Raw genomic sequence first — 19448 nt, 5'->3', positions numbered from 1 at the left:
GCGACTTAAAGCTGAGGTCCTGGGCACGTGTGGTTATTGAAGCTCTTGTGCTACGTTTCACAAGACTCAGAGCATTACCTTCCAGTGCCCATGCTAAATTCATCTCCAACATTAGTAAATGTTGGTGAGCATTGTTTAAAAAAAAAAAATTACTTGATTTCATTCTGGATGAGCCCACATTTTCTAAGTGGGAAGGTGATTTTTGTTTGTGTAAAGTTTGTAGAGTGCTTTTGGATCCATGTGTCTTGGAGATGCTTTATTAATGAGATCACTCATTTTAAAGAAAATAAAAAGGACCTTTAGGATTTAATACTTAAAATACAACTAAATTTTGTATTCTTCCCAAGCTATCACAAATTTCCCCCTTTTTAGTTCTCCCATTAAGCTGAATACTTTTGAAAAAAATAAAGGTGCTTTGCTTTTTAGGGTAGACTTTGATATTGTTATGAACAGATTTGAATACTGAATAGTACAGATGCAGCACAGTGGTCAGTATTGATGTAACTATTTGCTATTTGCTAAAGCAAAATAAGCAAATTTGTAAGGGCGGTCATTGTATAGCAACAAGTTTTCCCTTTATTTTAGTAGTGCTGTTAGCAGCAGCATTCATCCGAGGATTTGTAGATACTGAGTCTTGCAACATATCTCTTGAGACAATTTCCTAAGTATTATGCCAAATTTACGGGTGGGTAAAGATTTAAGTGACTTGTCTAGCAGCTGTGGCGGTACTTGAAATAGAAACAAGGAATCCCGACTCTGTCTCTATTTCTAGCCAATATGTTACAATCCTTCCCTTGTTTTATTTTCTTTTACCATTGTTGGATTCCGAATATCCTTAAATTGCACAAAGGGAGAACTGTTCTGATTTTAGTTGAAGAAACAAGTTTAAATCATGAATGTGATGCAAAGCCCAGCAAAATCTGTGACCTTATTGAGTTCCTGACAATTACAAGTATAAAAATATTTACATGTAGTACAAGCCATTCTTCTTCTTTCAGGAGAAACCGAAATGTGTTTCTAGACAGGAATACAGGAAGTTTGGAGGAGCCAAACTAACTCATCTAAACCCTGGAAACTATTCTGCCAGAGTTCAGGCCACCTCTCTAGCTGGAAATGGATCATGGACTGAACCAGTGTCTTTCTATGTACAACCCAAACGTAAGAGGAATTTTATAGGTTGCGTCAAACTATCTGTGGTTACTAACTTACTTCCTGAGTTATCTCACTTATTCCTGTTGTTTGCATGCATGACTGGGACTTTGAACATCCTTCCTAAGTTCTCTATATACTTCCTCAGTTGTGTATGTTTCTTTGGGATCTGGTCTGCGTTCTCTTCATTGGAAAGTGCATATGAATGGAAAGTACCTTTTGAGGCTAGATCCTGTTCTCTTTTGCATGTGTAAAAACATGTATAGGTTAGTGTGTCTGCACATTAATAATAGTAAATGTTGTCCCTGTAGTATACTATTCTTGGGTGAAAATGTACTGCTAGGAATAATCATGCAGCAGTATTATGAATTGGAATCTGGAACCCATGTGGTAATATGGAATACCTGTCGCGTGCATTATTGTGATACAGGAAGCCAAGTTTATTTGCATGGAGCTTTGTTTTTAGCTGTTTTTTTTCTTACTATGGAACTCAAGTGGCATTTTGACAGAAGATCAACATGTTGATGCAAGAAGGGATAGTGATACTGGAAATGAAGCAATTGTTTTACACAGAAACAAATTGGTAAACAAGTTCCACCCAGTGCTTTTATGGCTACCATAGACATCTCATCTTATTCTTCTACATCTGCACATCGTATTTTTGTTTCTGCTTATTTGCAGAGCAGATACATTTATTTCCCTCAATATAGCCAGGCAAAATACCCATATATCCTCTTCTCCCATTTGTAATAAAATAAATTTTGATAGAATTTTGAGATGAAATCGGAGAAACAAAATATTTGTGTGCATGCTGTCTTTATGTATAGATGTGTATATATAGATTTAAAAGGATAAGCATGCATTAATCATTTAAAGAAGAACATCAGACCATAAACGTACCTAGTCAAATCAAAACTCAATTAAACAGAACACTGCTCTTTTACAATCTTAATGCTGTCCTCTTTCTCAGATTTCTGATTCTCTAGTCATTTATTGTTAGGGACTCTTTCTGAAGAAATTTCTACACTTCAGACAAACTGAATTTTCTCATTCTGCACTATGGCAATATCTTGTGTGGGCTGAAAATGCTCGTGGTGGTAGAAATTCTGTAGCAACGTAAGAATTTTGTTTTCTTGTCTATTTCAGCGGCAGACTATGGGAATTTCCTGCACTTGATAATTGTGCTTCCCATTGCGGTGCTGCTAGTCATTGGAGGTTTGCTAATAATGCTGTACGTCTTTAACAAAAAGAGGTGAGATCTTGCATATGCTCGTGAATAAACTGGGAGGAAATGTTCATTTTGAACTCAATGCCCAAAGGGAAAGTTTTTGAATTTGAAACCAAAGTGTTGTTTGGAGGACCATACAGGATAGACTATAAAGCAATTTTTTCTCTTATCAGGAGATGATGTTTGAAGTTACTAATGAGCATCTGTCTGCTAAGGGAGCTGTGGAGAGGCTTTTCATTACCATGCTCAGCTTGAGAGGAGGGAAAGTGGGGGAGGGGATGGTCTTTTGGGGATGTATCTCCATTGGGACAATGATAGCAAAAATAGAACGGTATAGACTCTGGTTTAGCCAACAATTTGAATCACTTTGGAAACCACAAAACCTTATTCGCTGGACAGATTATAGTCAATCCAAATGAACATACTTGGTATTTCACATCTCGGTAGCCTCTTCATAACCGTTGAACATTTTTTAATGAAGAAAAGGAAAATTTAGAATTTGCACCAACGTTTAAATAAGGTTTGGCAGTTTTTTGCATGTAGAGATTTACGTTAATCCCTTCTCCCACCTCAGATATAGAGGCACTCCTCGGACTTACGACACAATTGGTTCCTGAAAATTGCTTCGTAAGTTGTAACTCGGAACCGCAATCTACTCTATTGCGGGACCGAGCGTCATAAAGTCGAAACCAATTGCCGTAAGTTGAATCAGGGTGTCCATTCAGAAACGTCATAAGTGCCGCTCATCATAAATCGAACACTGTAAAGTCAACGACTGCTTGCATTTACTGAAAATGCTTACCTTCACTTTACACATACCATTTACCAAATCTCTATCTGTACTAGATCGATAGTTTTTAGTGGCACTGTTTATTCTGGCATTATACGTTTGCTGATTAACACCCCTCTCTCACCCAACCTTTCTCTTGTACAAACCTTGCCAGCTCATCCCAAGTCTGCTCCAGCCCAGGGAATGAAATGTTTGGTCACGTTTACAGAGCCTTGATGATAGTTTATTAATCTGCCAGAACTGGACCATGAAACAGGTTGCATGTAGCATGTTTCCTAAAATAAAGAATATCCCAAACCCACCTTATCTCCTGCAGGTTGGGAAGCATAGAGTCCCAAGACTGATCCTGAGCACAAATCTCCTGCATGGCACATCATCATATAATCAGTCCTGGGGGAAGAGCTTTTGGATACTTTTCTAAATGATGTGCTCTAGGAATCACTTTGGGGAAGTTGCATGGCCTGTATTATATAGGGGAGGGTCAGACTGGATCACAGTGGTTCCTTCTGACCTTGGAATTTGGGTTTACATTCACCCGTAAAAAGAAACATGAGAACCTAGCGCATTACAGCCTTTCGTATTCATTCTTCTCTGGTGCAGATATGGTTTAAAGAGGACTGGAACGGAACTGGGGAAGGGGGCTGGGGAGGGGAGGGGTCGGGTCTCCCATGAAGACTGTTCAGGCCATTTTCTAAGTTGGTTTGGCCCGTGTTGGCATATGCAGGTAGAACAAGAATTCTGTTAGATTAACAAAGTCAGTTCCTCTCTCATCTTGTCCGAAAATCCCGCCACATGTAAGAAGCAACAGGACAGGTGGTGGAGCAGATAGTGGAAAAGCCAAGGAAGAGGAGGATTGGAAAAGTTAGTTGTGTTTTCAAGGATGAAAAAAAATACATCTGATGTTTTAACAGTAACATTGACCGACTAGGCAATGGAGTGCTTTATGCTTCTGTGAATCCTGAGTACTTCAGTGCTTCTGATGGTAAGTGTGGCCTTGAGCTTCTGATGCTTTTATTTTAATATATTCTGTTGTGTGAGGTCAGGTCAAGCCCCATTTTGAAAGATGCAGAGATATAATAGCACACAGTCAACCTAAATCTCAGCTTGCTTTACCTATATTACTCACATATCGATAGTCTGTCAGTGGAAATGTATAATGCCACCACGGTTAATAAACTGAAACAATATTTTTAAAAAGTTTTATGTCTTCTTTCAATTTGTTCAGTCAGTCAAACTAGACAAAGCAGTTTCACTTTTGGATTCTTATCCGCTCGTCTAGTGTTACTGTTAGGTTGTTTTAATTGAAATGAAAAATAATGCATGAAAACTCTCTTTGATAGCGGCCTGTATAAGCCTCCGATGTTTTAAAACAAACCTAAATACTAAAACTAGTTGTTATTACTCCTTTATTAAATTGCGGGCCCTTCTAATTTGTAGAACAATAAGACAGTCAAAAGATGTTTCACATTTGAAGATGCATCCACGCACTTCTGTGAGCCATCAGACACTTCACGGGTGGAAATTGTATGTGGAAACAAGTCCATATGTTTAACATAATCTAAATCCCTTTGTGTTCATACCCTGTAATATAAAGAAGGAGGGTTGTTGTCTAGCTGATGAAACAATTCTTTAGTGCTAGTTTCAACTTGATTTTATATAGTTGTAACTGTTCTTAAATTCTCATCTCAAAATACAGCAAGAGATTTGTATTCTGGTAGCACTTAAAAACCCCAGCTGTGATGAGGACCCCATTGTGCTAAGCCCTGTGCCATCAGACAGTGAGATATAGCCCTTGCCCCAAAGTCAGATACTGTATTGGGCTTTTAAGACCCCCTCTGTCCCTTTTGTCGCGTACATGGCCTGCAGTTAGGGGGCTGAGGACCTCATCTTTTAAATATAGGGAGAGGTTAGAAGGGGCATCACAGTGACTGCCTGACCTGACTTTAAAATAAATAAATAAATTGAGAAGTCCTGCTTCAGATTTAAGTTCCATTTGCTTCAAGTGAAATATTTGCAGCTGTTAAGTAGCGCAACCCCTCCTGCCTCCAACCCCCTCGTAAGAAACCCCACCAAGATTTTCATACAACTTGAGGGAGCCAATTAAAAAAAAAAAAAAAAAAGATTTCTGTAGCTCTAGGCCAGGAGTTGGCAACCTTTGGAATGTGGCCTGCCAGGGTCAGCCCCCTGGTGGGTCGGGCCAGTTTGTTTACCTGCCATGTCCGCAGGTTCGGCCGATCGTGGCTCCCACTGGCCGTGGTCCGCCGTTTCAGGCCAATGGGGGCTGCGGGAAGCGGCGCAAGCTGAGGGATGTGCTTTACAACTCATGTTTTGTATACTGAATTTGCACATAGTTGTTCCCTAGTCATTTTCCATTATGCAAGCACCATAGTGATGCTTCCTTTTCTCCACCATAGTCGCCATCCTTTTAAGATTTGTGTATGCTTTAGACTGGTAACAATCAAGTAATCACAATCCTAGACAGAACTGAAACTGGCCATGAAGTTGACAACCTCTGCTAAAGGTCATCTCAAGTACGCTAGCTTAATAGTCATGATGGCAACACAAAGCACTGACATTATTTGGGATTGTAGCTTGTTCCTTTGACTGCTAATGCTGGGGTTTCTGCAGAGAGGGAAGAATAAATCTTGAGTCTTTAGGTGCTATATAAAAACCTAAGGTAGGTAAAGTGTCTGGGAAAGACCATGGAAACAATTGCATATGTAGCTAGATACATATGTTCTCATGCTATGTGCATTTTGCTACTCATCATTCATGGTTGAGGTTTTTTATCTTGAAGCCACAAGTCTTCTCCCCATTTCCACAACTATGTGCGGAATGTCATTGGCTGTTCTCTCTCACTCTAGTGTATGTTCCGGATGAGTGGGAAGTGCCCCGTGAGAAGATCACCATGTGCCGGGAGCTAGGGCAGGGCTCCTTTGGAATGGTTTACGAGGGAATAGCTAAGGGAGTGGTGAAGGATGAACCAGAAACTAGAGTGGCCATCAAAACTGTCAATGAGTCTGCAAGCATGCGTGAACGGATAGAGTTCTTAAACGAAGCCTCAGTCATGAAGGAGTTCAATTGTCATCATGTGGTAAGTTGCTTGAAATTGAGCATAGCTTCCCTTAACGTAACTATAGTTACTGGCATGATGGTTTCAGGTGCCAGGCTTGATTGACTCCATGATACTAAGAGTCAAGATCTCCTTAAGGCAGCATGCTAAAGGAAAGTGCTTCCTCATCACACGGCTCTCACAGTGTGCGTCATGATAATGCGTTAATAGGGATGGCCGCTGCCACAGAGTTGGGGTCGAAATCTTTTCGAAACTCTTCCCAAGATTTGTGGATGTTGGTTCCAGACTGGGGCCACTCCTGGTTAATAACCGGGCTTTTAATTGGTTAATAATTTCCCCAGTAATAATTAGCATATCTGGTGGGTAATCCTAACTTTTCCCTTTCAGGTGCGGCTGCTTGGAGTCGTCTCTCAAGGCCAACCAACACTGGTTATCATGGAGCTCATGACACGTGGGGATCTCAAGAGTTATCTGAGATCTCTGCGGCCGGACACAGAGGTAAGGGTGTGGGTTGGATTTTTTTCCCTCCACTTGCAAGAAAAGGCAATGAGTTCAACACACCAAACTTGCCCATGCTGTCAGTCTCCTGCCTTGTTGGGAGCAGCTGTCCTTGTTAGTGGTATCTGATGTAAACCTTCCTCACGAACATTGGCCCAGTTACTTGTACTGGCTTGGCACAGCTGCTAAGCCTCAGTGGTCTGTGCTTTCATATGCAATACCCCTGGCTTTCTCATGCGTAGGTTAGCAGGTTTCTGCAGACCTTTTTGTATATCTCATATTTATCGTATCTTCTTTCCTCCACCCCATTTATTTTATAGGTTGTGGGCCTGTCTTTGTTAAATTACACATTATTTAAAAAGATACCATTGCCGAAATCCAGGACTAGCTCCAGTTCACTCCTCGTGTTAAAGCCAACTGATATCTTCATTGTGTCCTATATTTCCCTCATTCTTTTTTCTTTTTAATCTGTGAACTAAGTGTGGTGCATAATTTACTTGCCCTGCTAGCAGCTAACCTTCATTACTAGCTATAATAGGAGCCCAGTAACTGAGCAATCAGCTTCATCACTTCATTGCTGTCTTTTCTGGGGTGTTCATGCCCAGGGCTCTTCAGAACCTTCTCTGAGTTCCTGCTACTCTTTGCTCACTCCTCTGTGTCCGACCCATGCATCTAAGGAGTTAAATACTTATATAGAATGAAATTTATCTTCTTTCTCACAATTATCTTTTTTTCTCTTTGAGCTCTGTTAATGAAACTCCAGCTGTTCTGTGATCTGCTGCTCCTTATGCCGAAAGAGCTTTTTTCACAGGGATAGTAGAATGTGTACAATAGCACACTTATGTCCCACCTCTGTGTCACTAAGTGCCTGTTTTTCAGGTTTGAATTAAGTTTTCTTGCCTAATCTGACTCTTGATAAAGCTGCAAAACAGTACAATCATTTAAAAAATGCACGAGCAGGGTAATTGCTCTTGGATGAAACCCTACATGCTGCCCCTTTGTTTTTGACATAAATTATGAATGAGCACTTTGCAATAAACACTAATATTTAGTCATGCTCATGTTTAATATTCACCCCTGTCAGTCTAATAGGTAAAATCACTCACCTACATTACAGGGTCCGAAAGGCTAGGAAAGAATGTTAGAGGTCACTTCCTGCTCAAATTAAGGTTGGCCATGTATAAAATGTGCTCGCCTCAATTTCACAATGCAGCATTTGTGATGTAAATAATTTACAGCAACAGAGAGCAAACACCTGGTTTGTGTCAACGAAACTTAGGTGTAAAATGAAGGGCATTTTATGAAACAAAAGGCGGGTTCTTTAAAAACACTGTTCTGTACCCCATCATTCAATGGGAATATAGACTCATAGACTCGTAGGTCAGAAGGGACCAATATGATCATCTAGTCTGACCTCCTACACAAAGCAGGCCAGAGAACCCTACCCATCCACTTTTATAACAACCCCTAACACATGACTGAGTTATTGAAGTCCTCAAAATTGTGGTTTGAAGACCTCAAGCTGCAGAGAATCCACCAGCAAGTGACCCATGCCCCACGCTGCAGAGGAAGGCGAAAAACCTCCAGGGCCCCTGCCAATCCGCCCTGGAGGAAAATTCCTTCCCAACCCCAATATTGGCGATCAGCTAAACCCTGAGCATTGGCAAGACTCACCAGCCAGACCCCGGAAAGAATTCTCTGCAGTAACTCAGATCCCATCCCCTCCCATCCAAACATCCCACACAGACCACTGAGCAGACTTATTGCTGATAATCCAAGATCAATTGCCCAAATTAAACTATCCCATCATATCATCCCCTCCATATACTTATCAAGCTTTAGGTCTTAAAGCCAGATAAGTCTTTTGCCCCCATACTCTCCCTCGGAAGGCTGTTCCAGAACTTCACTCCCCTAAATGGTTGAAAACCTTCGTCTAATTTAAGTCTAAACTTCCTAATATCCAGTTGTACCCATTGTCCTTGTGCCTAATTAGTACTAAGCTTAAATATTCTCTCCCTCCTAACGTTAATCCCCCCTGATATATTTATATAGAGCAAGCATATCCCCCCGCAGCCTCTTTTGGCCAGGCTAAACAAGCCAAGCTCTTTGAGTCTCCTTTCATAAGGCAGACTTATGCCTTATGATGATCATCCTAGTAGCCCGTCTCTGAACCTGTTCCAGTTTGAATCATCCTTCTTAAACATGGACACCAGAACTGCACACAACATTCCAGGTGGGGTCTCACCAGCGCCTTATAAACGGTACTAACACCTCCTTATCCTTGCTGGAAATACCTCGCCTGATTCACCAAAACCGCGTTTGCTTTTTTAACGGCCATATCGCATTGGCGGCTCATAGACATTCTGCTATCAACCAATACCCAAGGTCCTTCTCCTCCTCTGTTGCTTCCAACGATGCGTCCCAACGTATATCTAAATTCTTATTATTAATCCCTAAGTGCATGACCTTGCACTTTTCACTATTATATTTCATCCTATTACTATTACTCCAGTTTACAAGGTGGTCCAGATCTTCCTGTTATAGTATCCCGGTCCTTCTCCGTGTTAGCAATAACCCCCAGCTTTGTGTCATCCGCAAACTTTATTAGCACAAGTCCGCTCTTTGTGCCAAGGTCAGTAAAAAAAGGTTAAATAAGATTGTCCCAAAACCGATCCTTGAGGGACTCCACTAGTAACCTCCTTCCAGCCTGAGAGTTCATCCTTCAGTACGACCCGCGGGAGCTCCCCTTTAACAGTTCCTTATCCACCTTACAACTTTCATATTCATCCCCATCTTTCAATTTAACTAACAGTTCCCCATGTGGAACCGTGTCAAACGCCTTACTGAAATCGAGGTAAATTTAGATCTACCGCATTTCTTTTGTCTAAGTTAATCTGTCACCTTCTCAAAGAAGGAGATCAGGTTGGTTTGGCACGATCTACCTTTAGTAAATCCGTGTGCAATTCGTCCAATTATCATTGACCTCAATGTCCTTAACTACTTTCTCCTTTAAATTTTTCCAAGACCTTACATACTACAGACGTCAAGCTAACAGGCCTATAGTTACCGGATCACTTTTTTTCCCTTTCTGAAGAGAGACTACGTTAGCAATTCTCCAGTCGTACGGTACAACCCCCGAGTTTACCGATTGATTAAAAATTCTCGCTAACAGGCTCGCAATTTCATGCACCAGTTCCTTTAATATCCTTGGATGGAGATTGTCCGGGATTACATGAGGATTGGGCTAGCTTCTGAGCACTGAGACCAAGGCTTTTTTATCAAGGTACAGGTCCTGGGTCATATTGAAGAGCTTATCAAGAGCAAAAGTAACGAAATTCAGTAGACTTTGGAGACAGGGAGCAGTGATGATATAAACAAGAGAATGACCAAAAAGGAGTATTGCCTAGTCTGTTTTTCTCTTCTGCATGCTGCTTTATGGTTTCCCTCAACCTTGAAAAATGATTGCTGTGAGCAGGAGGTGCTGAGACAGAGAGGGGAAGTTGCTGATCCACAGGGCTGCTGGCAGGTGGGAAGCACTAGTGTGGGGGTGGAAGGGAGCTCATGGGGGGGAATACGGCCCACCCTCGTTCCAAGCCCCCACAGCCAAACAACACTGTAATCAACTTTAAATTAGTATGTTTCTCTAATAGATCAGCAATTGAACAACGTTAACCAGGATGACGTTAAGTGAGGAGTTACTGTATCTTACAGTGCTTCTCATATTTAACTAATTGTTCTGGAGAGATGCAGTGGATTGACTCCTTCCTGACTTACTGCCACAAGTTCTTGAGCCACTGATTTCACCACACAGTCATGGCCCTTCCACAAAAGTTCCAGCTTACATTGGCCCTTGCTGTCAGTAAGGTATAATAATTGCATGCCTTCAGGTGGATTAATTTTTCCAGGTTTCCTTAGATCCATCCCTATAGGTCTTTTGCTGTGAGATCCATTCCATTTAGGAATTGGGGAATTTGGAAGGGTTCCCAGAGAAGGAGTGGAGAGACTTATAATAATAAACATGTGACACACATTTTAAAGTGCTGAACAATCATAATAAACCCAAACACCATCAACTATAGATAAGTATCATTAACACACCCACCCCACCCACACACACAGTGAAACTTTAGTGATTTGATCTGCTCAGGAGTCCTGCCTTCTACTTTCCTGCTCAACCCACTATCCAACACTGCTTATCTTGTAGCTGGAGGTATAAGTCTTAGTCAAATTTGCACTGGCAGATGTTAAACCATAGTGTGATGTGCTGAGGTATATGCAACCATCTCAAATGTTGCCCTCCAGCATAGTACAGCTAATAGCTATGGTAGTAAAAGCTGCATATACCTTTTGTTGATGATCATGAGCAAATCTATTTTACAAAAATTATCTGAACGGCTTTTTCCCCCCCTTTTGCAGGAATATGTAAGTAATTCAAGAGGCGTCACGTCAGGAGAAATAATTAACAGTATCTTGTAACATTTTCTGTTTTGTTTATGCTGATAGTAGTGCACTCCAGTATAGAATTCTGAAGTAATGCAAGAAGGTTATTTCTTAAAACTTTTAGGAGAACTTGAATAGCAAAAAATGACCCGTTTAAAGCAAAACTTGTTTCTATTCCCCAAAATAGAATGTGCTGCTATACAGGAGCTAATTGTAACCAAGCTTTATGTGGGTGCAGTTTATGAAGTGGAAACAATTTCTTCCCTCCGCCTCACACTTCTACCTACTTATTCTTGCTCAGAATAAGCCAGGCCAGTCTCCTCCAACTCTGAAGAAGATGATTCAGATGGCAGGAGAGATTGCTGACGGCATGGCATACCTCAACGCCAACAAATTTGTGCACAGGGATCTCGCTGCAAGGAATTGCATGGTGGCTGAAGACTTCACTGTAAAAATTGGAGGTGCTTTTTCTTTTTTTCTCCCCCTTAAAGTCAGATGAAATGGCAGTATAATCCTATGGTTAGCATTGAAAAAGGCACCTTAATTTCCTTAAATTGTTACTAAGCCGAGTATTTGATTCTGGGGGATGAATGTGTTCCACCTGAGGACTCACTTAAATGTGCTTATAGTTAAGTCCATCTGAGTTTTCACTATCAGGGATTTGGTCCAAGTTCAACACCTACCTACTTGAGCTTTCTGGGAAGGAACAGCATAGTCTTTCATGAGCTCTGAACTAGAAGATATGAAAGGAAATTGAATTAGCTTTTGGGGGAAGAAGGGGTTTATTTCCAAAAAATAAAATCCAGTTGAAGTCATGAGATAAAAGTGGTTTGATAAAAAGTGCAAGTTTCTTCTTGGATTTTTAGGGGGAAAAGAATCAGAATTCAGCATACAAAGAACCCAGCTTGTCATCATGTAGATATATTGAAAAAAATTTTTGCTTATTTTGTCCTGAGTGTGAATTTGTGTGAACGTGATAAACTGAAGGCGTTGGCCAGAGCTGTCCCTAGAGTAGGCAGGAACTGTTCTTGCTCTTCTATTGAGCTGTGCAATGCTAGCCCTGACCCTACAGTATTCCAAGAACTCCTATAAACGCAACCACTCAAACGTACTCATGACCCAGTTCTGTTCCCAGAGAAATCAATGGGAAGATTCCTGTTGGTTTCAGTGAGAGTGAGACCAAACCCTGGGGGACCGTGTGTGTGTGTGTGTGTGTGTGTGTGTGTGTGTGTGTGCAGTATATCTCTGATGAAGTAAACCATTATGCTCACAAATCACAAATATTTTGTGTTGAAGCAGTGATTCTTGGTTGGGCAGGTTCTTTGGGACATGTTAATAATCCTGGCCTGTAGAGAGAGACGTTTTATTCCCTTACCTTCCAGATTTTGGCATGACCAGAGATATCTACGAGACAGATTACTATCGGAAAGGAGGGAAAGGTTTGCTTCCTGTGCGCTGGATGTCCCCAGAGTCACTGAAGGATGGAGTCTTCACAACACATTCAGACGTCTGGTAACAAAACAGGGGCTTTTAAAAACAGTTTAGATACTCTTCTTCTAGCCTCCATCAGATTTTTATGGATAAAAACAAACACCTAAGGTCTACTAAGTCTTCAAAGGCTCTGCTTTTCCCCCGCCTATTTTACTGACCACGAGTCACTTGGTTTATGCTGTCCCCATTGCAAATTGTCCATCCGAAACCCTTTATCCCATATTCTGTTCTCAGATGCATGTTCCCATTAAAAGGTGTCTGCCTGAGACTGAAGGTATAATCAGAGATTGGAGAGGATATGTGCTTCCTTCAGGGATAGGGAATGAACCACTCACATCAAAAATCTGTGGCCTATTGACTATACTTACCCAGAAAAGAAACATGGTCATTTCCAGTCCTCCTCGTCTGAGAAAAGCATTGAAAGGTGTCAAATATACACTCTGATTCTTTGACCTGATTCTTATCAAATTCTTCTGTGTACATAACTGTTTTCTTACATAGGAAGTACAGAAGCTAGAATGCACTGACCTATTCTTTGGAATCATCCATTATGTATTTTCCCCTTTAGTTTTTACATACTGTTTCACTTCAATACTACAAGATCCTTTAAAGAAAAAAAATTGCATAATAGAGTTAATAATAGAGCTGTACAGGGGAAATCAAAATATGCCTTTTAGAAAAAAAATACTTTGGGAATAACTTTTTTTTTTTTCCGCTCAAAGGTTTGAGGATAGGTGCCCAGCTTCTGAAAGTAAATGGAGGGCTTGGCAAGAGCTTAATGTATACTGGCAAACCTACATTTCTAAGTCTTTCTTGTTTTCTCTGCCTTCCTAGCAAGAGGTTTTACAGCTGGTGTGTTACAGAATTGGCAGTTGATTGCCTCCAAATGTCTGGAAGTTGGTAGAAAAATTATTTAAGTAGTAAACTATATGGTTTTTAAACAGCTTGGATGTTTTGCAGTCAGTGGATTGCAGTTCTACACAGCATCAGCTTTGAGTGAAAGTTTTATCACTGAAGTTATGACAAAGGAAAGCAAGAGGTTTATTTTTTTGGCATAATTCATTACTTCTTTATAAAGCTACTAACCCTTCAACCTATGAAAATGTGTGTTGCTTAGAAATGACACAGACTGATTCCAGCCAAATCCTCTAACTACTGTAGGGAAAAGCAATCACTGTAGAAGTTAAATTTGCCATTTTAGCCGCGTGCTGTTGTACATGCAGTAATGGTTGCATTCCTATACACCTTTTATTACAACTTAGGTACATAAATAGCACCACTGAAAACAGCCTCCTCTGGGTAGAGGGTGACAACCAGCTAACATGACAAAGGAGTGGATTGCTAGCTTACTCTTATTACACACAAAAAAGGTATTTTGGGACCAGTGAAGGCCTCACAGGGTAGACAGAACTTCAGTTTAATATATTATCCATAAAATCTAAACACACTGAACCATCTGGAATTGAGCTGGTATAGATTGAAGAGCAGAACAACACGATTTTGACCCATTCTTATTGCCGATCAATAATTTCTAAATCCACCAGTGGTTCTCAGCTGTCACTTACGTCAAGGACTGACTATAGTTCATCAGTTCTTACACCTTGGTAGATAAATGATCCAGGTCATTCCACTTGCTTAGCTTTTCTCTTTAAAACTACCACTTAAACTGCATATTGCTTGAACAAAACCCAAATGGACAGACAAAAATTCTAGACAGGGCATGAATTTAATCATCGGAAGTAAATTAGTGCTCCAATACATGCAAACTGGCGAGGTGTGCGCTCATGTGTTATCTAACTGCCACATATCGGTGTCCTTAGAAATACCACTTCAGAAAGTTTTATGAGTGCTTAAAATGCAGCCACTTCTGCCATTTAAATATCAGTGGCACAAAACAAGTGTGTGTTTTTTTACCACAGCAGTGTTGTGAGGAGCAGAGGGAGAATAGGCATCACTGTAGAGCTATATAATCCATTACTCAATGCAAAGCAAAGTTAAACAAACACTACTTCACTTCAACAGTGGCACAACCATGTAATCCCAAAACATAGGTATCTTAGCAGCAGCTGCAAAAGAAGGGGTGGAGGGGGAAAGCAAATCACCAAAGACGAGGCTGGAAAAGACCAACCTTAAAAAAGATTATTTCTTTGGCATAACAGACTTCTGCTTGTAAAAATAGAAATTGTCATTTCTGTGGTACCATACTACGGCTCTTACAAGAGGAACTTTAGAGCTTAGAAATATTCAGGCGTGGTGTTTATGTGAATGAGCATATTTCAGAGTGCATAGCTTCCAATTCCAGAAGCATTGAGAAATAGATCTTTGCTTCCTTGGAAAGAATTTTTGGGAGCTGATTACATATACTTTTCTGTAACTCCCTATTCAGTGTTAAAAATTATAACACTCACCCAGAGAAAGAAATGACCTTTGGGGAATAGTTTGTCACCGTTGGGCACCACATTTCAAGAGGGATCTGGACGAACTGGAGAAAGTCCAGAGAAGAGCAACAAAAATGATTAAAGGTCTAGAAAACATGATCTATGAGGGCAAGCTGAAAAAAATGGGTTTGTTTAGTCTGGAGAAGAGAGGACTGATTGGGGAGATAACAGTTTTCAAGTATATAAAAAGTTGTTACAAAGAGACAAATTATTCTCCTTAACCTTTGAGGAGAGAACAAGAAGCAATGGGCGGTTTAGGTAGGACGTTAGGAAAAACTAAAACTTCTAAAATATTTCCTTTGGGATTATTTAATGTCTAATGCTAGAAACAACATAAATGATTTTCTAAATCCTCCTTTGCAGGTATAATAGTCAAGGTATGAAGAAATGGTTAAATATGGGGAATATAGTGGTGTGTGTCTGTATACACAATGTGTATCCATAGGCTGAGTATATTTCATACCCGCACATTCAATCACACATATCCAAAATAATTAAATTCAGCAGATTTGAACATCTCAAAAGCATTGAAGCCCAACTTATCACTGTCATGAAATACTCAGTGTCTTGTTATTTGATCTGCTTGTGAGTAAAACAGCCATTCCAGTCTGTTTTAAATAACATAGAGAGCAGACCAGATGCTACCCATTAAAGACCTCTCCTTTTCAGTGTTCAGGCTTTGAAGTTGCTTCATAAAAACAATATTGTTTGGCTATTTTTTTGTGGGTATTTTTCTTGCTTCCAAAAAAATGAAAATACTGAGACTATATTTCTGCCTTTCTGGTAGTATATTGTGACATCAGGTTCCACATTCTTAAATGCCATTGTTAGAAGCCAAATGTCAAAATGAGAAAACTGCAAATGGCCAGACGTCAGGATTTATAAGCTGTCAGGTGGAATGGCAAACTGTAAAAGTGTCTGGAGGGTTTGAAGGGCGAGGGTTTAGTTTGGTAATTCACTTTGTTGTTGTTCTTAAAGACTGAGGAATGAGGTAACTAGGGAAGACTTTTTGTTGGACTGCAAGAAGAGGGCCAAGATCTTAAAATTAATGCAGGACCTTTTGGGATCCAGAGCCACAAGGTGTCTTTCTGTATGATAGATCTTTTCCATGTACAATTTCTGTTAGATCTGCTAAACTGTTTTAAAGGAGCAATGCAGGTTTGTTCCTTGCAATGTAATCGCTAGTGCTGTAGTAGCACTCAGGAAATAAACTTAGTAGCCTCTTTCCTGTGGCTATCGGAATAGCAGTAAGGCACCAAGAAGTGGAGCAGAGATTTTTTTGCTTTGCTTTGTTCCAAGTGTAACTGCATAGTTGCAAAACCCTTTAGTCATTTCTGGTTTAAACAAGAACCCATTTTAGATACAGTGGATAACCTGAGATGTAAAACCACTCTACCATAACCACCTAATAATATTGAACTCCTGTTTTCACAACACAAACCTTACTACTAGCCCACGCATCCTTGCTTCCCTATAGCAAGTTGGGCTGGGTGCAGTAGTGGTGAAAACAAGGATCTGATTTTGAAAGCATAGAATTGTTCTTTGCTGCTCAACAGTGTGTAAATGTGATGATGCTTCTGTCCTGTAGAGATTGTTGATACTACTGTCCATCTTGATCTCATGTTAGCTTACTAAACTGACATTTTAAGAATTTCTGAAGGCATATCAGGGCAATAAAAATGTTAAATTTTATCTTTAATTACATGAAGGAACTGCTTAGTTCTGTGTAAGATTGTTACGGAAAAGAAACGTAACATTTTTCACAAGTGCTTCTAAATAATAACTATACTTGTCTCTATTACCTAATGAACAGCTCACACTACTAGATCAACACCTTTCTCCTACTATCCTTTTGCAGATCTGTAGATAGGTTCCCTGTATCTTGCAAAATGACAGTTGAGCTTCCCAAGATGGTTTAAATGTTGTAAATCGATCTTCGTAGTGCAGCGTTGGCTCTTGGTGCAAGAGGCCTGGAAAGATGTATATTTGCATCCTATATGATTAAACAGACCCAGGCATCTTCCCCACATCTACTCTAAAGCAAGCGAGTTACATTGGTTGCTGTCATGTCTCAGATATGTCTTGATGTTTGCATTGCATCTGTAAGTTGGCACATGGGAGAGCCTAAAGCAGAGTGACAAACGGGGAAACCAGTATTAACCAAAAAGTATTCCTGTGCCACAAGCAGGTTTTTATATGGAGAACAAACCATATGGCATTTGCAGGCTTAGCAGCATACATTTTAATAGGTAGCCATGTAATGACTGAAGTGGGAAAAACTCAGGGTTTTTTACTGTTCAGTGTTTCTGTTGTTGAAGCATGTCAGACAAAATGAAAGGGAAAAAGCAGCTGCCTTCAGAGGAGGGCTATGCTCCTACATGCTTGTCTTCCTGAGCTCTCTTTCGTTCCCCATTTGCCGGAAGTACCTGAATATAAGAGAGAAGAAATGTCCTGATTTGTTTTGGGGGTTTGGTTTTTTTCACGTCAGGGTTGCACTCATCATTTCAGTGGCCTTTCAGGCTCAGCCTGATCTGTCACCGCAGCAGTTTTATATTCAAGTGTAATTGTTATGCTAAAAGAGTTACACTGTTTTAAGGTTATTTTTATAAAGAGTTTAGTGAAGGGTTGTCTGCTGGACAGCCGTGGAGACACACATCCTCTACACACCAGAAACGGGACATGAGCAGCAACGGTACAAGTCTCTTCACTGCTGTCTCCTTTACACTCCCTCCCACAAATGCACCTCACATCTGAACTTGGAAGGTGCACCAGTGAAGATGAGAATGGAGTCCATTTTCCTTGCCATTTCTCCACTTGGCACTTACGCTGACAAAGTAGCTAGACTGCTAGTTAGAGTCAAGAACAATGATGGTTTTTGTTGACGCGGAGCCAAGACAGAGCCCACCAAACTCATTAACATTGAGCAGCCAAGTAGCTATCTGATGTCAACAGCTTTTGGTCACCACCAACTTAGAGCTATAATGGTGGCTTAGCAAAACAAACGTTTTCTTACCATATTATCAGTATCTTGAGCAGTCAAGTTGGTGGAGGATTTTAAGAAAACACCCCGCCATATTCTAAACCAAAATCTTGCTTGTTTGCGTAACACTTAAGTCGTAATTGTTTTCCAGGTCCTTTGGAGTTGTCCTTTGGGAAATTGCAACATTAGCAGAGCAGCCATACCAAGGCATGTCCAATGAGCAAGTTCTTCGTTTCGTGATGGAGGGGGGCTTATTGGAGAAACCAGACAACTGTCCTGATATGCTGTAAGTATCGCCTGTCATCTTTATTTTTCACTTTTGAGCTAGATTTGATGTCCTCTTTAAACTGTGATGCTGAGTTACCAAGGTAAAGCCAACTCTCATTGTAGTGGAACATTGATACATAGATAATGTTCTAATGAGTGTGTTAAATAAAATTATGGGCTTGAGTTTGGTGGCAGTTGGGAGACACGTTCATACTCTTGTGAGCTGATGGGATTGTTTTTAATTCACTGATGTTGTGGTATAACTACTGGAAGCCTCCACAGTCCCTCTTGAAGAATGGGCTCCATCTTACTCATGGATCAGCCTCGCTCTGACCTCTACTGTTCATTGGTTATGTAACCTCCCTTCTCCTCTCCTCTCTCTTCTCCCATGTAAATCCAAATAAGCAACTAAAAAGGCAGTATGAAGGATTGTTCTAGCAGTGCTAGTTTTTATTTGAACTGTCCCTGTAAACTGAACATGAGTCTTAAAATAACTTGGCTAGTAGCAAGAATCCCACATTAGCTACAGTTAGGTTCTCAAATAAGCAACTAAAGCTCTTGTTTTCTATATCCAAGGAAATATAAATTGTGTAAAATAAATATTTCTGTTTGCGGAGTTTATCCGAGTAGTCTGTCTTAAACCTTTCTGTTTGATTTAAAATAATGTGGTTGGATATCAAAAGAGAAAAGCAAGAGTTTGGGACAGTTGAACTAATTTATGAATTAACCCTTTGGAATCCAAGCTTTCCAATTAAGCATGCAGATAAAATAATGCAATGATTCTTCTTCCCGGAGCAGCTTGGACCCATTACCACAGTTGATAGCACTCATTGCATTGAAGTCAACATTTTCTCCTCCCTTTACAATTTCCTTTCCTGTAAGCTTAAAGAGAAAGAAATGTCCAAATAGCTTTCTCCAGTTCTATTATCAGCATTTAATCAAGTCTCATTGCACCAGAGCTTCTACAGCTATAACAGGCTTCAGCCTTTTGCTTTACATTGTTAACATACTTCTGCTGGGTTTTGTGTACAGTAGTTTCAGTTGTTCAGTCTCTTACTGCTTTGATATGCTTCCCAAACTAGCTTTCTGGAAGG

At 40.3% G+C, this 19448-nt stretch overlaps 1 protein-coding gene across 2 annotated transcripts in view; it reads left to right on the top strand.

Annotated features, from left to right (window-relative positions):
• Nucleotides 1-19448, top strand: part of IGF1R (insulin like growth factor 1 receptor) — a 273472-nt gene that overhangs the window by 244555 nt on the left and 9469 nt on the right. For both annotated transcript variants that reach the window (XM_032783031.2, XM_075069704.1), the window contains 8 exons: nucleotides 999-1158; nucleotides 2296-2401; nucleotides 4079-4149; nucleotides 6032-6261; nucleotides 6628-6738; nucleotides 11480-11639; nucleotides 12561-12690; nucleotides 18239-18373. In XM_032783031.2, the coding sequence (XP_032638922.1) occupies nucleotides 999-1158; nucleotides 2296-2401; nucleotides 4079-4149; nucleotides 6032-6261; nucleotides 6628-6738; nucleotides 11480-11639; nucleotides 12561-12690; nucleotides 18239-18373 (1103 nt within the window). The remainder of the gene's footprint in view (nucleotides 1-998; nucleotides 1159-2295; nucleotides 2402-4078; nucleotides 4150-6031; nucleotides 6262-6627; nucleotides 6739-11479; nucleotides 11640-12560; nucleotides 12691-18238; nucleotides 18374-19448) is intronic.

The sequence above is a fragment of the Chelonoidis abingdonii genome, chromosome 9 (genome assembly GCF_003597395.2).
Source record: "Chelonoidis abingdonii isolate Lonesome George chromosome 9, CheloAbing_2.0, whole genome shotgun sequence".
Taxonomy (NCBI): domain Eukaryota; kingdom Metazoa; phylum Chordata; order Testudines; family Testudinidae; genus Chelonoidis; species Chelonoidis abingdonii.
The sequence above is the reverse complement of the archived record's forward strand: the minus strand, read 5'-3'. Positions and strand labels throughout refer to the sequence as shown.